The sequence below is a fragment of the Callospermophilus lateralis genome, chromosome 1, assembly GCF_048772815.1.
Source record: "Callospermophilus lateralis isolate mCalLat2 chromosome 1, mCalLat2.hap1, whole genome shotgun sequence".
NCBI classification, from domain to species: Eukaryota; Metazoa; Chordata; class Mammalia; order Rodentia; family Sciuridae; genus Callospermophilus; species Callospermophilus lateralis.
This window is the reverse complement of record NC_135305.1, coordinates 196,942,647-196,969,598: the sequence shown is the minus strand read 5'-3', so window position 1 is coordinate 196,969,598 and position 26,952 is coordinate 196,942,647. Positions and strand designations below refer to the sequence as shown.

The following is a 26,952-nucleotide window of genomic DNA, read 5'->3' as shown; positions in this document are numbered from 1 at the left end:
CATGACAGCGGAATGCATTACAATTCTTATTACACAAATAGAGCCTTTTCATAGATTTTTAGTTACTCCTTGTATTCATCTCTGTACTCCTGGCTTAAAAATGGTGACTTCTGTATCATTCTGCAAGATAGATCAGGCAGTTTCTTGGAATTATAAATTGTAGCTTTAATGTGTTATTTCTTTTTTTTCTTTGTCTTTGTTTTTTTAGTTGTTGATGGACCATTATTTTATTTATTGGTGGTGCTGAGAATTGAACTCAGTGCCTCACACATGCTAGGCAAATGCTCTGCCACTGAGTCACAATCCCAGCCCTTGATCTGCTATTTCTTAGTAGCCTTTAATTTTTTAAAAATTTGCATCTTTTGAGATTTTATTGCCATCTTTTAGGTTCTGTTTTCACATATCTCTGGCCCCATCTCATTTTCTTAACTCTTATGATGTTGTTATATTATTGGGGTTCCATTGTAGGGTTTTAAGCAGGGAGGAAAGTAGTACAAATTATTATTATTACCAAAAAATTTCAAACATACCCCGGAACAGATAATATTGTAATGAGCATTTATTACCACTTGTCATTCAACTTGACGAAATCATCACTACATAACCAATCTTTATCTGTCTGTATTCTTATTCCATCTTTACCCCAGCCCCATCGTCTTGCGGGACTGAGGTTTGTACATGTGTATACTTGTGCATATGTACTCATTTACATGTATAAAATGAAAGTATCTTTTAAAAATACAATCACAGTATCTTTATCACATCTATAAAACCCCTTAGGATCAAATAGTTGGTGTTCGGTTTTCACTTTCATGAATATCTTTTAATAATTTGTTCATTGGGACTCCAACAGGGATCACTATTATAGTTGGTTGATATATCTATTAAGGATCTGTTCATTCAAAGCATTTATCTCTCTTTTTTCTTCTCTTGCCTTTTATTTGTTGAAGAGAAAAATATCTTGTTAGATAATTTTTTTTCATGCATTAGATTTTGTTGATTGCATCACCATGCTGCTTTTCACCCTTTAAAAAATGTTATATATCCTCTATATTTCCTGAAAACTGAAAATTCTTTTATATATATATTTGTAGATGGACAAAATACCTTTATTTTATTTATTTTTATGTGGTGCCGAGGATTGAACCCAGTGCCTCACACATGCTAAGCAAGTGCTCTACCACTGAACTACAACCCCAACCCGTGAAAATTCTAATGATTTGATCAAATCAGTTCTGATTTTGAAGTTGTATTTTGTTGATACAAATTTTTCATAGGTGGTATTTTGTGTGATAGTTTGGATATTTTTCAGAGGTATACAAAGTCTTAATTGTCTTTCTTTGTAATGTTAATATTGAACAATGGATTTAGTGATCAGCCTAATTTATCCTTTATAAAGCTCCCCCTGAGTCTTTCAATTTATGGTTTGTGTTAGCAGCCATTGATCCAGATTGATTTTTTTTTTTTAGAAGATTGCATTGTCTACTTTGTGATTTGGAAGGAGGTTGAGAATGAAGCAAGGAAGCCAGTTAAGAGGTTGTTGTGGTAATGTAGGCAGACATAATACTGGTCTGGTCTTACATTATGAGTTGCAGCAGAGGTAAAGAGAAATAAGTGCATTTACAATATAACTTGGGGCTGGGATTGTAGCTCAGTGGTAGAGCATTTGCCTGGCATGTGTGAGGCACTGGATTAGATCCTCAGCAACACATAAAAAATAAATAAGATTCAAGGTATTGTGTCCATCTACAACGAAAAAGAAGTTTTAAAGATATAACTGAAAGGGCTGCAGATATAGCTCAGTTGGTAGAATGCTTGCCTTTGCATGCACAAGGCCCTGGATTCAATCTTCAGCACCACAAACAACAACAAAAAGATATAACTTAGAGTTATTACATAAAAATTGTTGGTAAAATAAAAATTATCTGTGTAGGACAGAAGAAAATTTTAGATGCAGTTCTTACATTGTAAACTTGAACAGCTGAGATACATGGTTTCATTTATCATATTGGGATGAGGGAAGATTTAGGGGAAGGATAGGTTTGAAGGTGGTGTTAGTGTTGTTACCTATGTTAAGTTAGAGATGTCTTCAAGATTCCCATAGGTGAGACATCAAAGGCAGTTGAATATATAGATCTGAACTAGGCTGGAAATGAACAGTTGAGAGTTGTCAGCCTTTAGATGATATTTAAAACTGTAGAGAATGGATGAGAGACTACTGAGAAAAGGTGTAGTCTGGAGAGGAGGATGTTCCACTTGTAGTAGTTGGGTAAAGGAGAAAGAGCTGACAGAAGAGACTGAGCTACAGTTGCCTATGAAGTGAGAGGAAAGCCAATGGAAGTTACCTGTTGCAAAAGCTTGGGATAGGGAGTGTAAATAATTAAAATTTGAGTTATCTGATAATCAGTAGTACAGTAGTTTGTAGAAATTATTGTTTCCTAGTCTCAGTAATTAGCTGTTACATATGAACATGGTCAATGCTGGATTTAAAAAAAAAAAACAAGTGTAAAACAGCTCAGAAATCCATAGTCCTGTTGCTCATTGTTTTAATTAGAATAAGGAAGGATACAGATTCAAGAGAAAAGAGGAACTTCATTGTAAGAAACTAGTTAATATGAAATGGAGTGTATTTTGTGACTAAAAATCCACAGTATTGAGTGTGGTTCTTAACTAGTTGTTTCACTGAAGAAAATCCATACAAAATGAAATCCATACAGATGAGATGTGAAGTTTTGGCTTGTTCTTTTGTTGCCATGTAAGATGGAACTTTTTCATCTATTGAATGAGTCTTAAAAGCAGATGTTTAGGGTTTTTTAGTGTATGTACCTCTAAAACTGAAGTGGAAAATTTAAAAAGTCATTTGACTGTATGGCTTTCCTTTAGTGAGAAAAAGAGAAAAAAAGTGATAGAACTTAATTAAAATAATCTGAATTCACACATTCTTGCCTGAAACCTTAGGGACCAGTTGTATTTTAGAATCCAGGATATTTCTGATTATAGAAAAGTAATATGGTCACATTGCATATACTATGTAACAACTCCTACTGAGCTTGGGACACCAGCCTATAATTAATAAGTATGTTAATATTTTTGCAGTTAAATATGTGCAGATTAAAATAAGTAGACAACAAATAGCCCCATGCTATTTCATATTATGATTTGCCATAAACCGAGTTAGGTCAGTTCAAATTTTTTTTAAAATATTTTTTTAGTTGTTGATAGACCTTTATTTTATTTATTTTTATGTGATGCTGAGAATCGAACCCAGTGCCTCACACATGCCAGGCAAGTGTGCTACCGCTGAGCCCTACCCCCAGCCCAGTTCAGATTTTTGCTACCAACTGAGTTTAAAAGACAAAAGAAAAATGGATTTTCATTACTTTTTACCTTAAGCATGCATACATGGGACAGTGGAATGGTTTCCAAGTGTTATTTGAAGGTGACAAAAGGCAAAGCCTGATCTTTTTTTCTTTGTCTTTTTTTCTCCCTGTCACTCCCCTTCTCCTTTCTCCTACTGCTTTCTAAGTCTTCCAGTCTCCTCCACTGTTTCTATCTCTTTCCCTCTTTCTTTTTCCTGCATTTGCATGTCTTCCTCCTCTGCTTGCATCTCTTCCACTTCCTACACTTTTTTTTTCTTTTGTTGACAACGAGCAGTTCATTTTTATTATTTTGCATGGCATTTAAGGCCCAAAAGATCCTGTGTCAGCTTACTTTTCCAGACCCAGCACCCACTAAACTATTCATTTCTCTATGAATTCTTCTTACCTGTTGGCTCAATGTCCTCCCCACTTTTTTCTTTTCCCCTCCCCTTCCATCTTATTGATACTTCAAGGAGTTTATTGTGATCTTTTTAAAAAATATTTTTAGTTGTCAGTAGACCTTTATTTATTTTATGTGGTGCTGAGGATCAAACCCAGTGCCTTACACATGCTAGGCAAGCCCTCTACCACTGAGCCACAACCCTAGCCCCATTATTGTGATCTTTAAAGAAAAAAAAAAAAACTTTAAAAATTATTTCATTATAAGATATTTTAAACATACCAAAGAATTATGGAAAATATTTCCATAAATTCATTACCTAGATTTGATAGGTATTACTTAAGATTTTTTGAGAAAACTTATTGCTGTACTCCATCTTACTCCCCATTCTTTGTTCCTCTCTCTTATCTGAATAATAAAGTACAAAATAGAAGTATATCTATTTTATTAATGCATCTAAATATAATAAAAACTTATAAATAGCTTCTTTTAATTTTTTTAATGTATAGATGGACACAACACAATGCCTTTATTTTTATGTGGTGCTGAGGATCGAACCAGGTCCTGCCTGTGCTAAGCGGGGTCCCTCCCGTGCTAGGCAAGCGCTCTACCGCTGAGCCACAATCCCAGCCCCTTAAAAAATTTTTTTAGTTGTAGATGGACACAATACCTTTATTTTATTTTTTATTTTTATGTGGTGCTGAGGATTGAACCCATCGCCTCACATGTGCGAGGCAAGCACTCTTCTGCTGAGTCACACTCCCAGCCCTAAAGAGCTTCTTTTGACTAGGTTACAAAGAATTAATTCAAAGTTTGGGAAACCGTACTCAAGGATCCAAAAGAGGTATTCTTCTACTATTCTTCCTTAGCCTCTCCTTTCCCTTCAGTTCCTCTTCTCCATTTTTTCCTCCATGTACTCATTCTCTTTTTCTATCTCTTCCACCTCCTCCATTTCTGCCTCTTCTGTTTCTATCATCTGCTCCTCCTCATATTCCTTCTCCATCTCTATCCATTTCTCTCATTCTCCATCTTTTCTCCTCCTTTTCCATCTTTATCATGTAAATAGCACCACAGCCTATTCACTTTATTAGTTTCTATCCTTAGAAATGTGCTTATGCTTTTAATGTGCTTATCTTTTTTTTTAAAAATTTTTAGTTGTAGATTAACATAATACCTTTATTTATTTATTTTTATGTGGTGCTGAAGATTAAGTGCAGTGCCTCACATGTTCTACGCCAGCTCTCTACCACTGAGCCACAACCCCAGCCTTAAAGTGTGCTTATCTTGTTCTACTTTTGCACTTAACCATACTATTCTTTTTTTTTAAACATTGTAATAAGAACGCAAGTTCATTAAGGTAGTCATAATTTACAGTTTGCTTTTGTTGTGTGATCCTTCAGTAGCTAGTAGAGCATCTACTAATATATACCCTAGATGGTATCTTCTGATTTATCTTCCTATTTATTAATGATTCCTTTTTTTTTTAAAGAGAGAGAGAGAGAGAGAGAGAGAGAGAGAGAATTTTATTATTTATTTTTTAGTTTTCAGCAGACACAACATCTTTGTTTGTATGTGGTGCTGAGGATCGAATCCGGGTCGCATACATGCCAGGCAAGCGCGCTACCGTATGAGCCACATCCCCAGCCCCTATTAATGATTCCTTAAGCTATATCTAATCAGCTGTTATGCCTTCCCAGTTTCATTTACTATATTTTCATTTTAGAAGTTCTATTTGATTTTAAAAAATCTGTCACTTTTTATAATTTTCTGATCCTTCAAATTATATTAAAATTTTCCCAGTAAGCAAGTCTAGGTATTTTGTAAGTCTGAGTTTGATAACAGACACTTAAGATTTTATATAGGTCTATTCCTAATATCTGTTTCCTTCTAAATGTTCATTGTGTCGTATTTCCTTTGTGCCTGGTGACCTATAGAAAGTTGTGGTAATAATTTGAGACCAGAAACCCTGTTTTGTGGAAATTTTGCTTTTGCTTTGACTCTTGCTTGGAAATACTACCAGTCTGAGCTCAAGAGTTCAAGAACTTGAGTGTCTGGATTGCCCAAGCATTTGTTTTTTATTCATTTCCCTGCTGCTCTTTTTTGAGAAAAGTTTGAAAAGAAGACTATAGGAAAATAAAGGCTTTCTTATGTTTCACTTTAACTTTGAGTGTAGAGTCATGTGGTGTACCAGCTTTTGACTCTGCATCTTATGTGGGTTTTGATTTCTGTTCCCTTTTCCCCACATAGCCTTCAAAATAGAATTTTTAATGTACTCGGTTTATCCTTGTATTTCTTAGCTATCTTATCAAACATAGTTGCTTTTAACTTTTGTTTTTTTCATTGTCAATGGGCCTTTATTTTTATTTATTTATTTACATGCAGTTCTGAGAATTGAACTCAGTGCCTCACACATACCAGGCAAGCACTGTACCGATGAGCCACAATCCCAGCCCCAATTATTGCTTTTAAGGTTCTTAAAGTTATCTATCTTATCCAGTGTGATTTGCTGTTCTAGGCATTATTCCACGAAGGGAAGATATAGCACTAGGCAAAATACACAAATGATCCCACCCTCTTAGATTATATATTTTAGTGGGGAAAAAATGCAAATAAAATTAATGAAATATGTAGATAGTAAATGCTGGGTAAACTAAATGAAGCAGAGAAGCAGAGGTAGATCAGAGTATCAAGGTGTTGGAAGGTGACAGATGAATAAAGACATGAATATGGTGAGTGAATAGTGTGGATTGGGAAACAGGGATATAGAAAGAGCATTCTAAGCAGAAGAAACAAGCCAAAAGGCCCTGACCTGATGTGGATACCAGCAAAGAAACTAGTAGTGTTGAATGGGAGGGAGCAAATAGGAGATGAGGTTGGAGAGAGAAAGTAGGTGATGAGGTTGGAGAGACTTAATGTGATATCTAAGATTTTAGAGTCCTGATAGGCCTTTTTATGGAGTCATCAGAGAATTTTGAGCGTAATATGATGTGACTTTGTTCAAATCAGAATGCTGTGCCAGAAAAAAACTCTTGGAGACAAAGGTGAGAATCAGGAAAAAGAGTTGATTGTGACAATTATCCATGGATTGTTATAGGTAATGGGGTTACTGCATAAACAAGAAAATTCCAGAGGCTGGGGAGGCTAAGTCAGGAGGATCTCCAGTTCAAAGCCAGCCTCAGCAAAAGCAAGGCGCTAAGCAACTCAGTGAGACCCTGTCTGTAAATAAAATACAAAATAGGTCTGGGGATGTGGCTCAGTGGTTGAGTGCCCCTGAGCTCAATTCCCGGTACTTCCCCCACCCCACAAAAAAAAAAAAAAAAAAAAAAAAGAAGAAGAAGAAGAAGAAGAAACTTCCAAAAATCAGCTTTATGACTTTATTGGGAAGTAATTTCTACTATAAAGAAAATAATTGGGATTTGTTCTGCTATTTTATTATAGTTTAGGGGAAAAAAAATGAAACCCAGAATATTTATGGCTTCTAGATAAATTATAAAACAAACTTTTTAATTTGAAGTCTTATGATGATGAGTGAGTTTTATGAATTCCATTGATTTGTGGTTAAAAGAATATATAACCTTATTAGCAGTGGGCAAAACTTATTTTCATGCTTGTAGATTTTCCACTGACTGATTGATTGATTTAGTGATTGGTTTGATTGTGATCCTGAGGATCAAACCCAGGACTTTATGCATGCTAGGCAAATGCTTTACCATTGAGCTACATCCCCAGACCTTGTTTTTCCTTTTAATATATATGAAGTTGTATTAGTGATTACATAAATATTTAAAGTTCCTTCTTTCTGTCCAATTGACTCCTTTACCATTACTAAATGTCTGTATTTCTCTGGTAATGCTTTTTAAGCCTGCTTTGTTTGAAACCAGCTTTTTTTTTTTTTTTTTTTTTTGGGTTGGTGTTTCCAATATCTACCTTTCTCATTTTACTTTTAACCTTTATATAACTGTGAAATATTTCAATGAAGCCATCTATTTTTAAGATATTCAGTTTTGATCTTTTACTTCTACTATTTACTTCATTTACATTTAAGGTAATTATTGGTGTGTATGGTTTTATACTTACCATTTTATTTTTATATTTTGTCTCCATTCCTGCTTCTTTTTAGTAAACCAGATTTTTTTTTTTGAGAGAGAGAGAGGGAGGGAGCGAGTGATGAAGGGAGGGAGAGAGAGAATTTTTTAATATTTATTTTTTAGTTTTCGGCAGACACAACATCTTTGTAAGGGGTGATGAGGATTGAACCCGGGCCGCACGCATGCCAGGCGAGCGCACTACCACTTGAGCCACATTCCCAGCCCCAGTAAACCATACATTTTTAATATTCTCTTTTTCTTCTATTTTATTTATATATGTATTTACCCTTCTTTTATTGCTCATCTCATAGCAAGGATTGGAAAACTGTTGCTTGCAGATCAAATCCAGCTGTCCTCATGTTTTTGTACATAAAATTATATTGAAACACAGCCACAGCTATTTGTTACATGTCATGTATTATAGAAAGATCATAATGTACATGAATTGCAAAACCCAACTTATTTGTTCTCTGATCCTTTATGGAAAAGTCCACCAACCCTGCTGTAATAGTGTTTCTTAAACTGATCATGCACAAGAATCTTCAGGAAGACTTCTTTTTTTTTTTAATAGTTGTAGTTGGACATAATACATCTATCTATCTATCTATCTATCTATCTATCTATCTATTTATATTTGATGCTGAGGATCGAACCTAAGGCCTCTTCACATGTGCTAGGTGAGTGCTTTACCGCTGAGCTACAACCTCAGCCCAGGAAGGCTTCTTAATAGGCAGATTACTGGGCTGCATCTTCAGAATTGGGCTTGGGCCCAAGAATTTACATTTCTAACAAACTGCTGGTGATGCCCAACTACTGGCCTGGAGACCACATTTTTAGGAACACTGTCCTAGCTAGGTATTATGATGTAGCATCTTTGATTTATTATAATCTAAAATCAACTGCATATTGAGCATCCCTTATCTGAAATGTTTGGGACCAGAAGTGTTTCAAATTTTGTATTTAAAAAAAATATTTGCAGATATCAGTTGCATCTGTAATCCCAAAATTCAGAATGCCCCAGAATCTAAAACTGTTGGAGCATCATGTTGTCTTTCAAAAAGTGTTAAATTTTGGAGCATGTCAGATTTCAGTTTTTATTTTAGGGATGCTCAACCTGTACTGTGTTTACTACTTCCCCAATAATGCAAAATCCTTAGAACCTTTTAACTTTGTTTGCTCATCTCTTAGGAACACCATTTTATAATAACTTCCAATTGGCAAAAACCCAAGTGTCTATCAGCAGAATAGATATTAATAAATTGTGGCGTGTTCATACACTCGAGAACTTTAAGCAATGAATCTGCTAAACATTACTTTCCAACTTCTAGTGAAAAGAAACTAGATACCTGAGTGCAAATTGTATGATTCCTTTTATATGAAGTTTATAAGTGAGCAAAACCAACTGTTGCTGTAGAATTTAAAACTAGTAGTTAGTTTTGTTAGAAAATAATGACTTTTAGGGGTCTCATGATACAGGTAATATATTAATCTGGACAGTGATTATGCTAACATGTTTATTTTATGAAAATTCATTGAACTGCAAACTCAGATCTGTATACTTGACTCTATTTTGATTAAAAAGCTAAAAATTAATCTCTCAGTAGTTTGGGGAATATTAAGAGTTATTTTTTTTAAAATGGTAGGGACATTTACTCTTCAATTCTTGTGTGTGTACAGGAACAGAACACTGTTTCCATGGGAACTTCTGTCTACTGTGTGTTTCAGTGCCTAACTTTCTGTAAATTTTTGTGTCTACTCTTTCTTAGCTGCATTTTTAAAATAATGGTGGCAGAAAATTTTATTTGAAATTGTTATTGATGTTCTTAACAGAACAATCTATGTAAAGCACAGGTTTTAAATCCATTACTTTATCTAAACTGATTTCCTAATTGTTTTATACTAAAACAATTATTTTTTAACTAGAATATACTTTTTTTTCTATAAATTGTGTTATTTAAGAAAAACACTGAAATGAAATGTGGGCTTTATGTTAGGGTGTCTTTGATTCTTTTGTCCCCCCACCCCAATAAATAAGTCTTAAAACTTGTTTGAGATATTTTCTTTAAAATGTATTTAATAGTTGTACAGATAATACCCCTTCATCTGGATGATTTCATTCTGAGTGGTTGGGTATCTTACAGGTAAGGAGAACAGGTTGAAAGGAAGGAGATTCTGGCATATTGATCTGAAGCTTGTGGTGAAGCTGCTTTTCTGCCTCGCCCATCTTGTTTGTCATAGTTGGTTTGTGCAGGGTCCTAGAGAAAACCGTTTCCTCAGAAGAGTAAAACTGAATATATCTTGTAATTTTTTGTTGTTGTTGTTGTTTGTTCTTTTGGGGGTGGAGGAGGTGGTCTTGAGCTGTTTCATTTGTATATAAGAAGATGATACTAGTGTGGTCATTATATTCTCAAAGGAGCCTTGTAGAATATATTAGAGAATCATTTATGAAAACAAATTGTTCAGTTTGGTTTCTGTGGCCTATACAAACAGCAAATTGTGAGATTATGGAGTTAATTATGTACAGTAATGAGCTGTTATAGTCCATGTTTTACTGATGCAATCATAAGCACCTCAGCACAATGAATATTGCATAAAACCATATTTTTCTATTTATGTAAATTCATATGTGAATTAAGTAAAAGAAAACTTAGACACATAAACTATTAGTATTAATTGCCTTTAAATTTTTGAATATAATAAAGATTGCAGATGCATAGAGAATTTTTTTAGATGCATGGAGAATTTTTACCTTTCATCTGGCAGTAGCAGCCATAAGATGATGTCACCTTGTAGCTGATTGGCTGTTACAGCACCTAGGGCAGGGAAGAGAAAGAAAAATGCCGGCACAAACCTCAGTGGTGGTTCTGTGGTTGTTTCTATCTATTTTTGATAGAATCCTTGATTAGTATCGAATTTACTGTATTTGGCCATGTGAACTATTGGGAGCATCCTAGGGTGAGGGAAATTAAGAGCTTTCAGAGGAATGAGGCGACTGATTTGCAAGAGGATCTGTGATTGTAAGTTGCAGAATCTGGGTATAAGGAATAAGGCAGGGCGTGCTGGAAGATGCACTATGGGAGGAGCTGGCAGAAAATGATTGTATGAGTAGCAAAAAAATGAAAAATGCTTCTTACTGCTCTTAGAGTTAATGCTTGTTTTTTGCCTTAATTCATACAGGTAGGAAAATTTATAATACTGCATTTGATTTTAAATTTTAGGTTTTTTTTCATATGTGTTAACCAGTATATTCATGCTTATTCAGTAGACCTTGGTTTTGTATTATATATCTTATCAAAGTTATGATTTTATATATGGCATTATTTGATTTTTGAGACTTATGAAAAATGGAACAAAGCTTAATTTCCTTAAAATACATTTTTCTAATGTTTTGTGTAGATAAAAGCTTTGATGATGAGGAATCAGTGGATGGAAATAGGCCATCATCAGCTGCTTCAGCCTTCAAGGTTCCTGCACCTAAAACATCCGGTAATCCTGTCAACAGTGCAAGGAAGCCTGGTTCAGCAGGTGGCCCTAAGGTTGGAGGTAATGTAAATCCATTTCGAATCTGATGTGCATGCTCCATGCCCTTGATATGGCCCCACATAGTTAGAACTTCAGAGGAATATGTTTATTCATGACTGCAGCACTATTGCAGATTTGGCGAGTCCGTTGCAACACACATAATATGCTACCTTTTTGAAATGGTAAAATATTGTATATTGTTATTTCCTATAAGAACATGTGAATTAGTGTTTTCTTGATGGTATTTATTTTCTAGATGCCATTTTTAGAAGGAAAGATTCTAGGAATGTGTGTGTGTTAAAGGAGAGAGGTTTTTTTTTAGAATTTGGCTATTAATTTTACTATACTATAGCTGTTTCATCTATAAAATGCTGCATTATGTAATGAATTTACACATTTGTCTAGGTAGTAAGTCTTAAATACCTCAATATTTAAAAAATGGTTGAAGATACTGATTACCGAATCACTTGTCACAATAGGAAATGGGTGGTGGTCAAGTAAAATTTTCTCAAAAAATGACTTATGGATTAGATAATAATAAATAGGAATAAAGCAGGTTTTATGAATTGTACAGCACATAGTGTGTTCATTGAACATATTCATTGAACTGTTCATAGAACTGTTCTTAGCATGTTGCCTTTCTTTAAAATTTTAAATGGTATTTTTCATATGCTAATTAGAAAGCCTAGTACCTTTCAGATGTTAGTTTCTGCTGGATTATTCTTATGGAATGAATATATAAGAATAGGATAAATATTAACACTAAAGAAACACTAATCTGTTATTTTAAAAAATAAATGTGTTTCAATTGTATCTTGGGAAAACAGGTACATCCTTATTTATAATACCTGATGGGAAAAACATGGTCTTGAGGATTTTTATGTTTTCTCTTTTTGTTTATAGTACTTTGATTACAAAGGAAAGAAAAAAATAAAAACTGTATGTTTTGACCAGATTCTATATGAATCATCCTTCTTTAATCTTTCAGTACAACCCAATATTTTTTTGTAAGTCATATGGTATTCTAAATATAGAGAAACTATCATAGTATTTCATTTTAACTTTCTTTAACTCCATGATGTGTAACGTAACTAGCTAGAAAGATGGTATGGTATGTATATATGTATTTGAATGTATATGTGTGTGTGTGTGTGTGTGTGTGTATGCAAATAAATGACCTGTGAAATTAAAATGTCTTATATGTTTCTCAGAATATTTTGAGTAACTTAACACTCAAATTTTAATTATTTTGTTTTGCGGTTATAGAATTATATTCTTATCTAAACATTACTTATGATATCCTTACAAGGTATTTTGTATTAGGCATTATTACCTATCTCTAGTAAAAAAAAAAAAATACATGGCATTCAGTGATTTCTTCCTTTTGTAACAAATGGCTGTCTTCATTCATTACAAAGGAAATATTTTTTTCTTGATTTTGAATTATGGAATTTTACTTATGATATAATTTGTGAAACTTGTCTTATTTCACTTAAAATAGGTAAATATGTAAAATACATGGTGATACTAGTTAACATTTTTGAGAATCTGGACTAGTGGTTTATAATTAGTTTTGTTTTTTCATGGCTTAATGTCTTAGGTGAAAATTGATATGATAGTTTAACTCCCACACAGGTCTCTAAATTCTGGTACTAATCAAATGAATATAATTCAGTTTTTAATAATGAGTTTCTGAATGTCCTCTGTTCTGTAAACTGTAGTTCTACCAGATAAAAAAATGTTAGTAGTTTTCTTATTTGTTGTCACTAATCACTCACAGATTTACCATCCATCTAGGCAGTGGCCCTTTCAGTAATAATAAATGAAAAATTTTTGTTCATTTCTCCCTTTTCTTCTTATGCTGCCTCCTCTTTTTTGGCAGTTGGAGATTCATTCTTGTTTCTTTTGTTTGACACAGCTTATTTACGTCCTCTGCCCATTTTTCTATCCAAGAAAAGAGCTACTAGCCAGAGGATATTGATGTTGTTTCTGAAATTAATGCCATTCTTGGCTGTCTTACTTTGAAATTTCAACTTTAGATTTTCTGGTATTGGCATAGACTTATTGATTTTTAAATTAGTTGTAAGAAGTTTTCTTAGAGTTACAGAATCTTTGAATTAGACTGGAACTTGGGTATCTGGTCTTTCATAAAAATCATGATAGATATGTTCTGGATTAAAATTTAGCATACAACCACCGCTGTACCAATACATATAGACATAATCAGCTGGAAATTATGTTGTACTTTCTTCCATGTATTTCATAATTGCTTTTCCAGTAATTTTTACATATACAAATAAATATTTGGGAGAACAAATTTAACATTATTCATTATATCATTTTCAGTACTTTTTTTTCTATTTTCTATTTTACCCTAAGCATTTTCTCATTCTCTTAATTATTGAAAATTATTCATTGCTACATCACATCTAGGTTGACTTCAGTCTTTTCTGCTTTTATTAACTGTGCTATTATTCTTTTATGTATCATCTCAATCATTTACTTGGTATAAGTTTCTAAAGTTTGTGATTAGAAGAAGCAGGAATTTTTAGAATTTGGAAAAGTATTTTCCAGAAAGGTTATAAACCCATTTCAGTTCTGGATAATTTCTTTTTTATGTTACATTAAAATCTGCCTTCTTGGAATTCATGGAATTATTTGTTAACATGATACTTTTGAATACTTGAAGGTTGCTTTCTCTCTTTAAATGAGTTATCTGTTTTCTGGTTACAGCCCTACTGAGTTTGACAAATCTTCTTTGGTGAAATTATCAAATAAAAGTAAAATGAGCTTCTTTAAAATCCTGACTAAACCTATTTTAGAAGTTTTAGAATTTAATATACATATCATAATAAAAGAGATATGTGCTATTTTAAGCAAAGCACCCTAAATAAAGCTAGTAATACCTATGTATATAATCTGTAGTATGTGTCAGTTTGCTTTGTCCTTTGGCCTTGGTGTGCTGTCCTATTCTAGTCATACTGTAATTTTGTAGCCTGTAAGCCAAGGAGAATTGAAATAAAAGATTGTGGTAGAGCCAAACCAATATATCATTGCTTTAAAAAACCCATATTGTGTGAACATCAAAAGTATTACCATTCTGTTTAACTAATTAAAATGGCATAAAACAAATTCTGTTTAATAGTCCATTTCCTGAATAGCATTTGTTAACTTCATAGTAGAAATTAGATGAACATATTTTCCTTTCTTTGCTCAATGGTTTGGATTACAATTGCTTAAGATACCTGATTATTTAAAATACTTACATTTCTCTTGTGTTTTAGTTAACAGTTTTAAAAAAAATGAGTGTTCTTTTATATACATTGTCTTATTTAAGGGGTTAGATATTTTATTATCCTAATGAGCAAACTGAAATTTAGAGAAGTAACTTCCTGGGAGTTACCCATCTAATAAGTGGGCAAAGCATAAGAATCATTTTGCTATATGGCTGCCACACTTATCTCTGTTGATAAATAGGAATCTTCTAGGTCCTTTACCTCTGAGATTATAATCTGTAGAAATTATTAAAATCCCTATATGGTCATTTTAAGGCTTAGCTAGTATGTATGATTCCCAGAAAAATAGAATATTTGGAAATATTTAACAAATACTTTTTACATTGTAAGTAGAAATGCTTATTTTCTTGTTGAAATTGCCTTCTAAATGCTGTATCTCTATTTCTCTACCAGTTATTTTGACTTAATTTTCAAAAATGGTAGTATGTCATTTTTTTATAATTAATATGAGATTTTTAGGTTAGTCACTTGTCATTTGGGCTTATACATATCTCAGTCCTTGAGAAAAGTTAACCAGATTATCAGTTCTCAAAGTTCTCTTACTCTCTCATTCATTCATTCATTCATTGATTCATGTGAACAGACTGCTTTCTTTCCATTGTTCCCATCTAATGTTAAAAGACTACATGGAAATATTCTTATAATTAGGTAATTACTGCCATTTCAAATACAGTAGTACTTATCTTTAGGATATTTTATATTTGTTCCACTTCATTTATGTCTCACTTGAGATTTTATTAAGAATAATTTTCTACAAATTATTATTTTCCCATCATGCAAACAACAAATTACTTTTTCTTTCTTTCTTTTTTTTTTTCTTTTGGTACCAGGGGTTGAACCAGGGGTATTTATCCACTGAGTCACATCCCCATTTCTTTTATATTTTATTTAAGAGACAGGGTCTTGCTGAGTTGCTGAGGCTGGTTCTGAACTGGTGATCCTCCTGCCTCCACCTCCAAAGCTGCTGGGATTACACATGTGTGCTGCTCTGCTTTTTCTTTTGAACAAATAAACATAACAAGAATCATATGCACTTAATAAATCTGAAGAATTTTTTTGTTGAATCCTGGAATGCAGTTTTTTTTTTGACTAGTAAACCTATTTTTTGGTTTTGAGCTTTATTTAAAATCAAATAACATTTCTGTTTGTATATTTTAGTTTTTTTCTTCCTCTTCCTTTTTTTTTACTGACAGGAAAAGATCCTAAACTCAGATTTTAACCCTGAGGGGTCCTTAAAGATGATCTGACTCATATCCACAGGCTAAGCCTCAGAACATTGAATACTGGGGATGAGATGGGAACCTAGAGCTTGGCCCGCTGTCAGAGGCTTCCTTTTGGATCATTTCTAAGTCATTTCCTAGTTAATAGTGCATATAATACATGCTATTTTATCCCATGTAGATTTAGAGTTTGACCACTCACCATTCTGTCTTTAATTACTGTGAATCCTCAATCATTTACTATCCATCATAAGATGCCCTGATGCTGTCTATCTTAACTTTTGTTTTAAGATTAATTGGACTTGAGTAAGTAATGGATAAATTAGTGCAAGTTGTCTGCTTTCTTTCTACATATAAGAATATTTGTTGTCTTTGCTGTTGATATTTTATTTGACCCTGCTTTTGTGTTACCTTCTCTGAAAAATCTAAAATGGCAAAGACAGTTTTTGTACAAAGTTTATTTTTTGAGGCATTCAGAATATTGATAAGAGAGGAAATTATATAAGCAAACAATTTTTATTGACATTAAAAAGTCAAATTTCTCACAGGAAAACTATTGTCTCTATATACAGCTTTATGTAGACTTTAATGTGTGCAAGGTTCTATGTTGTGCACTGAGAAGGCCATATAGAATGTGCAGTTCAAGGTTTTAAACTGGTAAATGCGGTACTTGCTCATTTGTCCACCATTGTTAGCATTTTGGTCCTGTACTTTTTGACTAAAATCTAGGTGTTAAAAAACTGTAAAGCCTTATATAGGAATATAGATTGATCCAGATTTTTGCCTCAGAAAAGATTTGACAGATAATTCATAAAGATCTCACACATGATGAATTTTTCTTTATATTTGACACATAATTTTTGGTCCTTATAGTTAATAATATAATTTAAATGTAATAATATAATTTTAAATACTGTAACTTAATTTTTTTGATCTATGTAGTTTACTCTGAATCAAGTATAAAGAAAAACTACATGGATCAAAAAAATTAAGTTGTAGTATTACTTGATCCAGAGATCAAGTATAAAGTATCAAGTAAAAGCTTGTAATAATAGTTACAATCTTAGGCTTTATTTATCACATACATTCTAACATAATTGATAAACCTTTTTTTAATGGTCATATTGTGAATTTAAAAAATTTTCCCATTAACTTATCATTTGTCTGTTTAAAAACCGTTTCTTACTAATGAAAAGAATTGAGAGACATAATTTGATTTTAAATATAAAAGCTGTGCTTATTATTAACAATACATTTAAAAGAATCTTCAATAATAGCTTGTCTGTCTAATCTCATCAACTTGAGACAAACAGTGTTGATTTGACAAACAATTTTGATATGTATGTTTCTATGTCGTATCACTCCATGTTCATTTATGTAGGTACTCAGATTTCATCCCCCCCCCATTAAATGTTTAGTAAATATCTTGCAGCATGATTTTTTTCCATTAAGAAGGAAAATTATTTTCCTCTATTTCTCAGAGCCTCCAGTTGTTTTAGTCTGTTTTCTGTTACAGTAACAGAATACCTGAGACTGGGTAAATTATAGAGAATAGAGATTTATTTCTTATAGTTCTGAAGTCTGGGAGGTCCAACATCAAGGTGCTGACATCTAATGAGGGCCTTTCTAGTCTCAGCTGATTAGAGTGCCCAGATCTCTCTCTTATAAAACTCCTATAATAGGAGCCACTTCCTCATGACTCATTTAAATAATTACCTCTCAAATGAGGTATCAACATGAATTTGGGAATATGTTTCTAATACCTGAACTTTTAGGGAACACATTTAAACCATAGCAACTATATTCTACATTATTGTTGCACCATGACTTAATAAATTATGTCCCTCTTAATGTCATTCAAGTTGTCTGCAACTTTTTTAAAATATTTATTTTTTAGTTTTAGGTGGCCACAATATCTTTATTTTATTTTTATGTGGTGTTGAGGATCAAACCCAGCGCCCCGCACATGCCAGGCGAGCATGCTACCTCTTGAGCCACATCCCCAGCCCATGTCTGCAACTTTTTGCCATTACAAACAATGCAAATTTCCATATATTTTGACATTCTGGTGCTTCTATTCTGTGGAAGATTCATCTGTGGAAGATTCATCTGTGGAAGATTCATCTAAAGTTACTTCATCAAAAGGAGCTCTTTATGCTTTTAATTTAAATAAAGACATTTTATCTTCTATAGCATTGAATATAAAGCCTCATTAATTCCTGTTTTTTAATTTAAAAAATTTTAAAATATACTCATATAAATATACATATATATATGTATATTTTAGTTGTTGATGGACCCTTATTTTATTTATTTATTTATATGTAGTGCTGAGAATCAAACCCAGTACCTCACACATGCTAGGAAAATGCTCTACCACTGAACTACAACCCCAGCCCTAATTATTGCTGTTGTTTTTTTTTTTTTTAATTTTTATTATTGGTTGTTCAAAAATTACATAGTTCTTGACATATCATATTTTATACATTTGGTTCAAGTGGGTTATGAACTCCCATTTTTACTCCGTATTCAGATTGCAGAATCACATCGGTTACACATCCACTGTTTTACATATTGCCATACTAGTGTCTGTTGTATTCTGTTGCCTTTCCTATCCTCTACTATCCCCCCTCCTCTCCACTCCCCTCCCATCTTCTCTCTCTACCCCATCTACTGTAATTATTGCTGTTTTGACAGATTAAAAAGCGATATTTCTTTTAATATGCATTTTTCTATCCACCTATCCATTTGACCAGTAGCTAGCGAATGTTAACTAAAACTTTTAGAGTCCTTCTACTTTTGTGATCTCTGGGAAATGTTAGTGAACAAAAATAATGTTTCTGCTCTCCTGGATTTGGTTTTCTAGTGAAGTTCAGTATATTTAAATCCATTAGTAAGAATTAACATATCTTCTGTGAAAAACAAGGTAGAATTTTTTAAAGTATTAGGCCTTTTATTTTCTATTTAAAGTTGCAAGCATTTCCTTAGTCTCTCCTCTGTACGTTGTGTTTTTTTTAAGTTGTTGATGGACCTTTATTTTATTCATTTACTTATATGCAGTGCTGAGATTCAAACTCAGTGTCTCACACATGTCAGACAAGCGCTCTACCACTGAGCCACAACCCCAGACCTGTATGCCATGTTTTCGTGTCATATTTCTATTTTTATTGTCATGGTAGGTAAAATAGCTATCCTTTTTTTTAAGTTTTAGATAGACATAACATCTTTAATTAATTAATTTATTTTTATGTGGTGCTGAGGATAGAACTTAGTGCCTCATGTGTGCAAGGCAAGCACTGTCCCATTGAGCTACAACCCCAGCCCCTATCCTTTTAGTTTTGACTTCCAAATTTTCTGTCTTGAATAAGAAGGACTACTGTCCGGTTCCAAAAGTACAAAACATCATTTATTCTAAAGCATTATTTTACATTTAATTTGTTTTGTCTTATATAATTTATATAAAATTGTAGTATAACTATTTACATTTATTTCTTCTTTATTCATGACCAATTAAGTCTGTGCAATTAAATAAAACATCCTTTACTCCATGGAAATACTACCCTAATATATTTTGGGCTGTTTTTGGAATTTCTATCATTTTTTTCTTGATGTAATTGTATCTACTTTAGCTTTATGGTGAATAGTTTCCCATACTTTTTTTTTTTTTTTTAAGTTGTAGTTGGACACAATACCCTTATTTTATTTATTTTTGTGTGGTGCTGAGGATCAAACCCAACGCCCTGCACGTGCTAGGTGAGCACTCCACCGCACAACCCCAGCCCTCCCATACTTTTTATTGTGAAGAATTTTGAGCCTACAACAAACTTGATATACAGTGAACACTAATCACCTATATTTATAACCAGTGATATCCCGTATCTAAATTCTTTCTATAGAGATATATTCTCACCCATATTAAATATTTTTTTATACGCAAGAAAATTCTGTAATATTATCTATAAAACAATCCCCTAACCAGCTTTTGTCTCCGTGACACTGGTATTTTGAAGTCAATTGTCTTTTAGGTTGTCCCTCGTTTGGATTTGTCTGATTTTCTTTGTGACATTACTTAGCTTTTCCATAGTCCTTTTATTTTCTGTAAATTTATTTTTAAACTATATGCTCACCTCCCTTTCAGCACTTCATTTCTTTTTTTAAAAAAATATTTGTTTTTTAGGTTTAGGTGGACACAATATCTTATATCTATGTAGTGCTGAGGATCGAACCCAGTGCCTCATGCATGCTAGGCGAGCACTCTCCCACTAAGCCACAACCCCAGCCCCTCAGCACATGTCATTTATATATTCAAATTTCCCCAAATGTTCTTTAAGAATATCTTTATAGCTTTTCTTATTCCAACCAGGTTATATCAATTCCCTCTTGGGTAGTTGATGCTTTAGTATTTATTTCTTTCATTCCAGACTTTAACCAGTTGCCCTTTGGTATCTTCTATATCTTATCAGAGTTTTTGACATTCTAATTAATCTGTTCTTTCATATGTATAATTGCTGCTTAATTATATTGATTCATGTTGGAATATTGTGTTACAGTTTCCACTCTACTAAGTTGTTGGGTTTTTAAAAATTAATTAATTAATTAATTAATTAAGGTATATATGACAGCAAAATGCATTTTGATTTATTGTACACAATTGCAGCACAGATTTACATTTCTATGGTTGTACATGATGTAGTGTCATACCAAATGTGCATTCATACACATACTTAGGGTAATGGTGTCCATCTCATTCTACCATCATTCCTGCCCACATGTACCTTCCTTACCCTCCCTTCCCTTTGCCCAAAGTACCTCCATTTTTCACATGCTGGGATTTTGTTTTAAGCAGATACTTTTATCAGCATAAAAGATTTTCATTCTTATTTTGTTTACTTATTGTAGTCTATTATAGACATGAGATTATGTATTCTTTTTCTGATAATACATTGGATTTTCCTGGACTACAAGTAACAGGTGATTGATTCTGTGGGGCCAGGAAGAAAAGTTTGTTGTTTCTCAGTTTAAGAATGCCCTCTTCTGTTGGTTTATAGAAATGCAACTTTTTTACTAACTCTGTGGGGCTTTTTACTGATTCTGGGATTGTCTTGTTTCAGACATTGCTTATCTTTTATTTATTTCTTTTCTTTATCTACCAAAGTTCAAAAGTATACTCTCTCCTTCTGAGTGTGCTACTTAGTAACTCTGGTCCTGGGGGAAGTTGATGTTTATGTTATGCAACAACCAGGATCTTCCTTTTCTATGATGCTTCCTCTGATTTCTTTTCTCCAGGACTGCTCTGTAGTTGACATTGCTGGTCTTGGATGTTAGTGTTTCCTCCATTTACTTGTAAATTGAAGTTTGAAGTGTTATAAGCATGGGCTATAGATTGTTTCATTGGTCCTTTTTTCTTTGATCTCCATTTTAGTGCTCTAAATGTTTTACTAAAATATATTATTTCCCCCCACCCAATTTTTTACTTTTGTTTTCATTTGGTTAGTTTATTCATAGATACCTCAAAGTATTAGTTACTATTGAACCTAAGTATTTTTCCAATTTAAAGTTTGTAATTTTGCTGCCACTGCTTAGAAATAAAATTGATTTTTTTTAAAAGAGAGAGGGAGAGAGAGAGAATTTTTTAATATTAATTTTCCAGTTATCGGCGGACACAACATCTTTTTTTTTTTGTATGTGGTGCTGAGGATCGAACCTGGGCCGCACACATGCCACGCGAGCGCGCTACCACTTGAGCCACATCCCCAGCCCAAAAAATAAAATTGATTTTTATATATTAATTTTATATTCAGCCACTTTTGACTTTAATTTCTCATGATTTTTCTATCTATTATTTTGGGACTTTTTAAATTGACAAGTTAAAAATCATCTATTTTAAAGTGTACAATATATGATTTAAATTTTTAGTTAACCTGTTAGCTACAAAGACTGATTTGATTATGGAGATGGAATTGAGAGTACTTTAGTTTTCATTGGGCTTTTTAATATCTAGAAGTTTTAAAATATTAAATTTATTATTGAACTATTCTGTAACAAGCATGAATTAGTTCCTCTTTTATTAATCTAATTGCTATTACTTTTTAAAAAAAATATTTATTTTTTAGTTGTAGATTCAGTTAGGAAAGAGAAAATAACACCAGTTATTTTTACAGAGTATTTAATAAAGGTTGAGTATCCCTTATGCAAAAATGCTTGGGACCAGAATTTTTTTTTATATTTTGTATTTTGTGTATTTTGGAATATTTGAATATACATAAGAAGATAATGGGGGTTGAGACCTATGTCCAAACATAAAATTCATTTATGTTTTATATACACCTTCTACTCAAAGTCTGAAGGTAATTTTATACAATATTTTAAATGCTTTTGTTCATGCAACAGAATTTAATGGTGTAGAATTTTTACTTGTGGCATCATGTTAGTAAAAAGTTTAAGATTGTAGAACATTCAGATTTCAAGATTTCAGGTTAGGGACACTCGGCCTATATAAAGAATTGTTAAATGGCTATTGATGCCTTAAAAATGTGAAAAGAAAACACTAAAATATGAAGATAGCAATTACATGAAGCAGATACCATGCTCAGGACTGGAGGAACAAGATGAGGATGTTAGAATTATTAAAATTTAGAGGCTTAAAGCCAGGTGTGGTGACATGCACTGTAGTTCTAGCATTTGGAACTTGAAGTATTTTGACACAAGATCACTTGAGACCAGGAGTTCAAGACCAGTTTGGTGACACCCCATCTCAAAAACAAACAAAAACGGAGGGACTCTCTGGTGATCTGGAACTCACGTGTCTAAGGAACAGGTACTGTCTTTGATGGCTGCAGTGAGCTGATTTAGTGAATGCTACCTACACTTCACATCTCTGCCAGAGTAACTAGAGTTTTACTGATAAGAACAGGAAGTATTCAGAAGGGAGCAGATTCCTTCTTCTTTCAGCTTTCAGTCTCTGGAAGAGACAGAAATCATTAGGAACAACTGAAAAATAAGGGTTTGGTGAATGCTAGGCTCGGCATCTGAAAGAAGAATAAATTTGGAAAGATAATACCTTAATTTCTGGCTCTTAAATAATTGCTATACCTATTGTTTCCTTTTAAAATTTAATACATACAATAAAGGAAGTTTTATCTGTATAATTTAATTTTAGGACTCTCATTTTTTCCATATGCTTTTATGACCATAGGACCATACACAGGCCCTGTGTCTTACTTATTTGCCATCATTTACTGATGGTATTAAGTTGCTCTTCAGTTTTTAAAATGTTCATTCTTTTATAGTATTTGTGTCCTTGCTAATCCACTGAATGGGGGATGTGGGGTTGGGGCCTCTGCTTTAGTAATTTGCATTTTATCTAACCAGTCTAGCCTAGTTCCTTTTAGAGAGTTTAATTAGCTATTTCCATGTATTTTGACTTTTTGAAAAGTGGAGGTTTTCTTTTTTTAATGATTTTTTATAAATTGAAATATCCCTCAAAATTATGCCTTTGTTCAGATCAAAGGCATAAATTTTTCATGTTGTCCCTAGTGCTAAAATGCTTAAAAATAAACGTTAGGAAATTGATTTCCTTTTAATTAGCAGGTGCTTCGAAAGAAGGAGGTGCTGGAGCAGTTGATGAAGACGATTTTATAAAAGCTTTTACAGATGTCCCTTCTATTCAGGTAAAGCTACCTGTGAATTGGCTCTCTCCCTGAATATAGCCTATTTGCTTGTTCATGTCATTTGTTTTGTCCCTTTTTAAAAATCATTTTTTCCTTAAACGACTATATAAATTATATATTTGACTTAGTACAAAGCTATTATTTATTGGTATAATTAGATTTTCAAGTTGTTTTCCACTCCCCGGTAAGACTGAAATAAAATGGAATCCATATTATTAAGTCATATTACATTATAATGTCTAACTTAAAGTTCACATTCTTGAATTAATTTAATTGTTTAATATTCCCTTTTATTGAAATAGAATGAAAGTAAGAAAACCAAAGTTACTCAGGGAACCAAAAAGGAAAAGAAAAAGTTAAGAGAAATGACTATATAAGAATGAAAATGCTTCAAAAAGAAATACTCATATTGACAAAATTAGTGATTTTTTTTTTTAATGCTGACAAGATTTGAGCCCAGAAAATGTTGGAGATTTGTTGACTAAAAACTTTTAAATATGTTCACATAGAAGTTACTGAAGTAGAGTGGACATACTTATTATAATTGAGAGTATTATTTCCATTTTTTTAAGATACAAAAATATTATATTGTACATTACATTGGTATAGCCTTTTTATTCAAAAGTTTAAAAATATTTTTCCACAACTTAAAATTTGTGATTCTGTTTCATTCATTTGAATTGATAGATGATATTCTATTGCCCGAACACGTCACAGTTCATTTATCCTTTCTGGTATGGATATTTAAGTCATTAATAACTTTTTGCTATTACATATCCTGCTTCAATGAAGGTTCTTTTTAAACTGTGGTCTTGATTGTAGGAGTTTCTGTAGGGTGTAAACACAAGGAGGGAAATTGTGTGGTTATAATCTTTCAACTTTACTAGATATTACTCTGTAGGATTCTTTTTACCAGCTAAAACTCCTATGAGAAAAGTTTGATAATTCCCATTTCTTCACATCCTTACCACACTTGATGTCACTCAGAGTATTTTTTTTTTCAGCATGATGGGTGTAGACGCTGAACATTCTTTTTGAGAATATTTCACATTGCTTTATTTGCAAACTACTTTTCACTGAATATATTTGCCCTTTGAAACAAAAAGTTGTCCTTAAGCTATTTAAGATCTTAAGAAGTTGTGAGAAAGCTTTAAAAATGTCTTTAAGAGTATTTTGGTTTCTGCTGAAGAACCTTTGTGCATTCTATTCACTCTGCACGTGTTGTTTACTCATCCTTTAACTCTCAGCTCAAGTTTGACTTTACTAGGTCAGGAAAAAACTATGTAGATTTTCATGGCATTGTGGTGCCTATTATTTGTTATTTCATATTTATGTTATTTGATTAATATTTAAATCTCCCTGACTATAGATTTTAAGGCCCATAAGGCAAAGACATGAAACATTTTGTTTGTTTTTACTCATCAGAGTCTTCCTAGTGCTTAGCTTAATATGTTCCTGTTATGTGAATATTTGTCATATGAATGAGATCATAGTGAATATATAGTTACTTGTTAGTCACTTGGTTTCAGTGGGAAAAAAAACACGTAGCTATCTTAGCTAGTCTGTCACAACAGAGAATAGCAAAACTAACTCAAAACATGTCTTTCAACAATGTTATTTGATAGTATATGAGTGCAATTTTTGCATTTATCTTAATTCTTGTACATTTGCATCTTGTTTTTAAATTACAAAGCATTTTAAGAGTATATTTGAAGTTATTCATGAGGTGAGAAATTGCAAGAGTTAACAAGGAAGAAAAACAAAACATCTTAATTATATGAAAAAACACTTTAAATATCAGGGCATAATTTTGATATTGTTCATGGTAAGAAATATTGTTAAAATTCTGAATCTTTTCTTTAAGATCTATTCTAGTCGAGAACTTGAAGAAACATTAAATAAAATTAGGGAAATTTTGTCAGATGACAAACATGACTGGGATCAACGTGCCAATGCAGTAAGTTTTTTCTTTTCTTATCCTCTTCCTTTCCAGTGTTCTTTTAAAAACAGACATTCAGTAGTAATACTGTCTAGTACTTACTAATAAAATAGAGAAATATGTAACATTTCTTTCTGGAAATCATGCTGAAGTAACAGGCATTTTCTGATTTAGGGTCACTTTTTTAAAAATATATATATATATATTTTAGTTGTAGTTGTTTATTTTATTTATTTTTATGTGGTGCTGAGGATGGAACCCAGTGTTTCACATGTGCTAGGCAAGCGTTCTACCACTGAGTCACAACCCCAGCTCCTAGGATCACTTTTTATTCTGTTTTTGCTGACCAGATGGTGCCTGCCTGGCCCTTCAGGTAGCCTTTCCTGTTGTGCAGTTTATTGACTAACCAGGAAAGTATGCTGAAGGAGGCTGTTGGTTCATAGAAGTTACATAGTTGCTTTTGAGTACCATCCTTGAATCATGTAAGATTGGCCAGTAGAGCAGTTCACTTTTCTTGCATGCTCAGTATTTTTAAAGTATTGACAAAATATCACAATAGCATATCCATTTATCTGACTTTTTTCTTCCTTTAATCATGACTCTGATAAATATTTCTCACTATTTTTTCAAAAGGTTGGATATCCTTGAGTTAAGAATAATTTATTTACCCTTAGAGTTCCTTGAGGACAATATATGCTAAAGTTTTAAATAATTTTTGCATTGACAACAGACTATATATTTTACTTTATGTGAATCTGTCAAGTTTATATGAACAAATTACACATAATGAGTAGCTCAAAGTCCTCAGAAGACAGAGAAGCTGTTCTATTTGAAGACTTCTGTTCTCAGAGCTCTGAATCTATAAATGGTCATGAAAATCTACATTACTTGATGAATTAAATTAAAGTGGGGCTTTTTGACAAATAATGACTTTTATGACACCTTGAACACAAGATGTTTTTTCATCTCTTTTGTTAGCAAGTCTGAATATTTTAAATGTTTAAGAGAAAATGTTGCTCCCAATGTGTTAAATATGGTTCAAATTCTTTTTTCAGTTCCAAGTCAAATACAAAAAGATCTTTTTTGTAGGTGATCTGAAGAGGAACATGACATTAAATATTGTTAGCATAAAACAAATTTTGTGCTTGAGAGTTTTTTGTTTTACTTTGTAAGTACCCACTTAGAAATAATAGACTTTTAGTTGCTTTTTAAAAAAATATTAAGATTTTCTGTATATTATTTCAACCTATACGACAAAATAACTGGTCCTGCCTTTTATGAAAACAACTGAGATCATACAAAATACATTACTTAATAATTTGCTTTCCTTCCATGAACAAAGTATCCACATTCAGTCTGACTGGTTTAGAAGTCAGGCATGTAATAGCTGTTCAGCTATTTATTGAATGCAGATCATTGTGTACATCTGTTCCTTAGTTTAATATATGTACATGTTAT

The 26,952-nt window shown here is 32.6% G+C and overlaps 1 protein-coding gene across 16 annotated transcripts in view; it reads left to right on the top strand.

Annotated features, from left to right (window-relative positions):
- Clasp2 (cytoplasmic linker associated protein 2) overlaps positions 1 to 26,952 on the top strand; it is a 199,956-nt gene that overhangs the window by 55,828 nt on the left and 117,176 nt on the right. For 10 of the 16 annotated variants that reach the window (XM_076843297.1, XM_076843257.1, XM_076843234.1 and 7 more), the window contains 3 exons: positions 11,244 to 11,390; positions 23,473 to 23,555; positions 25,420 to 25,512. In XM_076843297.1, coding sequence (XP_076699412.1) covers positions 11,244 to 11,390; positions 23,473 to 23,555; positions 25,420 to 25,512 — 323 coding nt within the window. The remainder of the gene's footprint in view (positions 1 to 11,243; positions 11,391 to 23,472; positions 23,556 to 25,419; positions 25,513 to 26,952) is intronic. The other 6 variants (XM_076843304.1, XM_076843263.1, XM_076843290.1 and 3 more) reach the window with 1 other exon arrangement.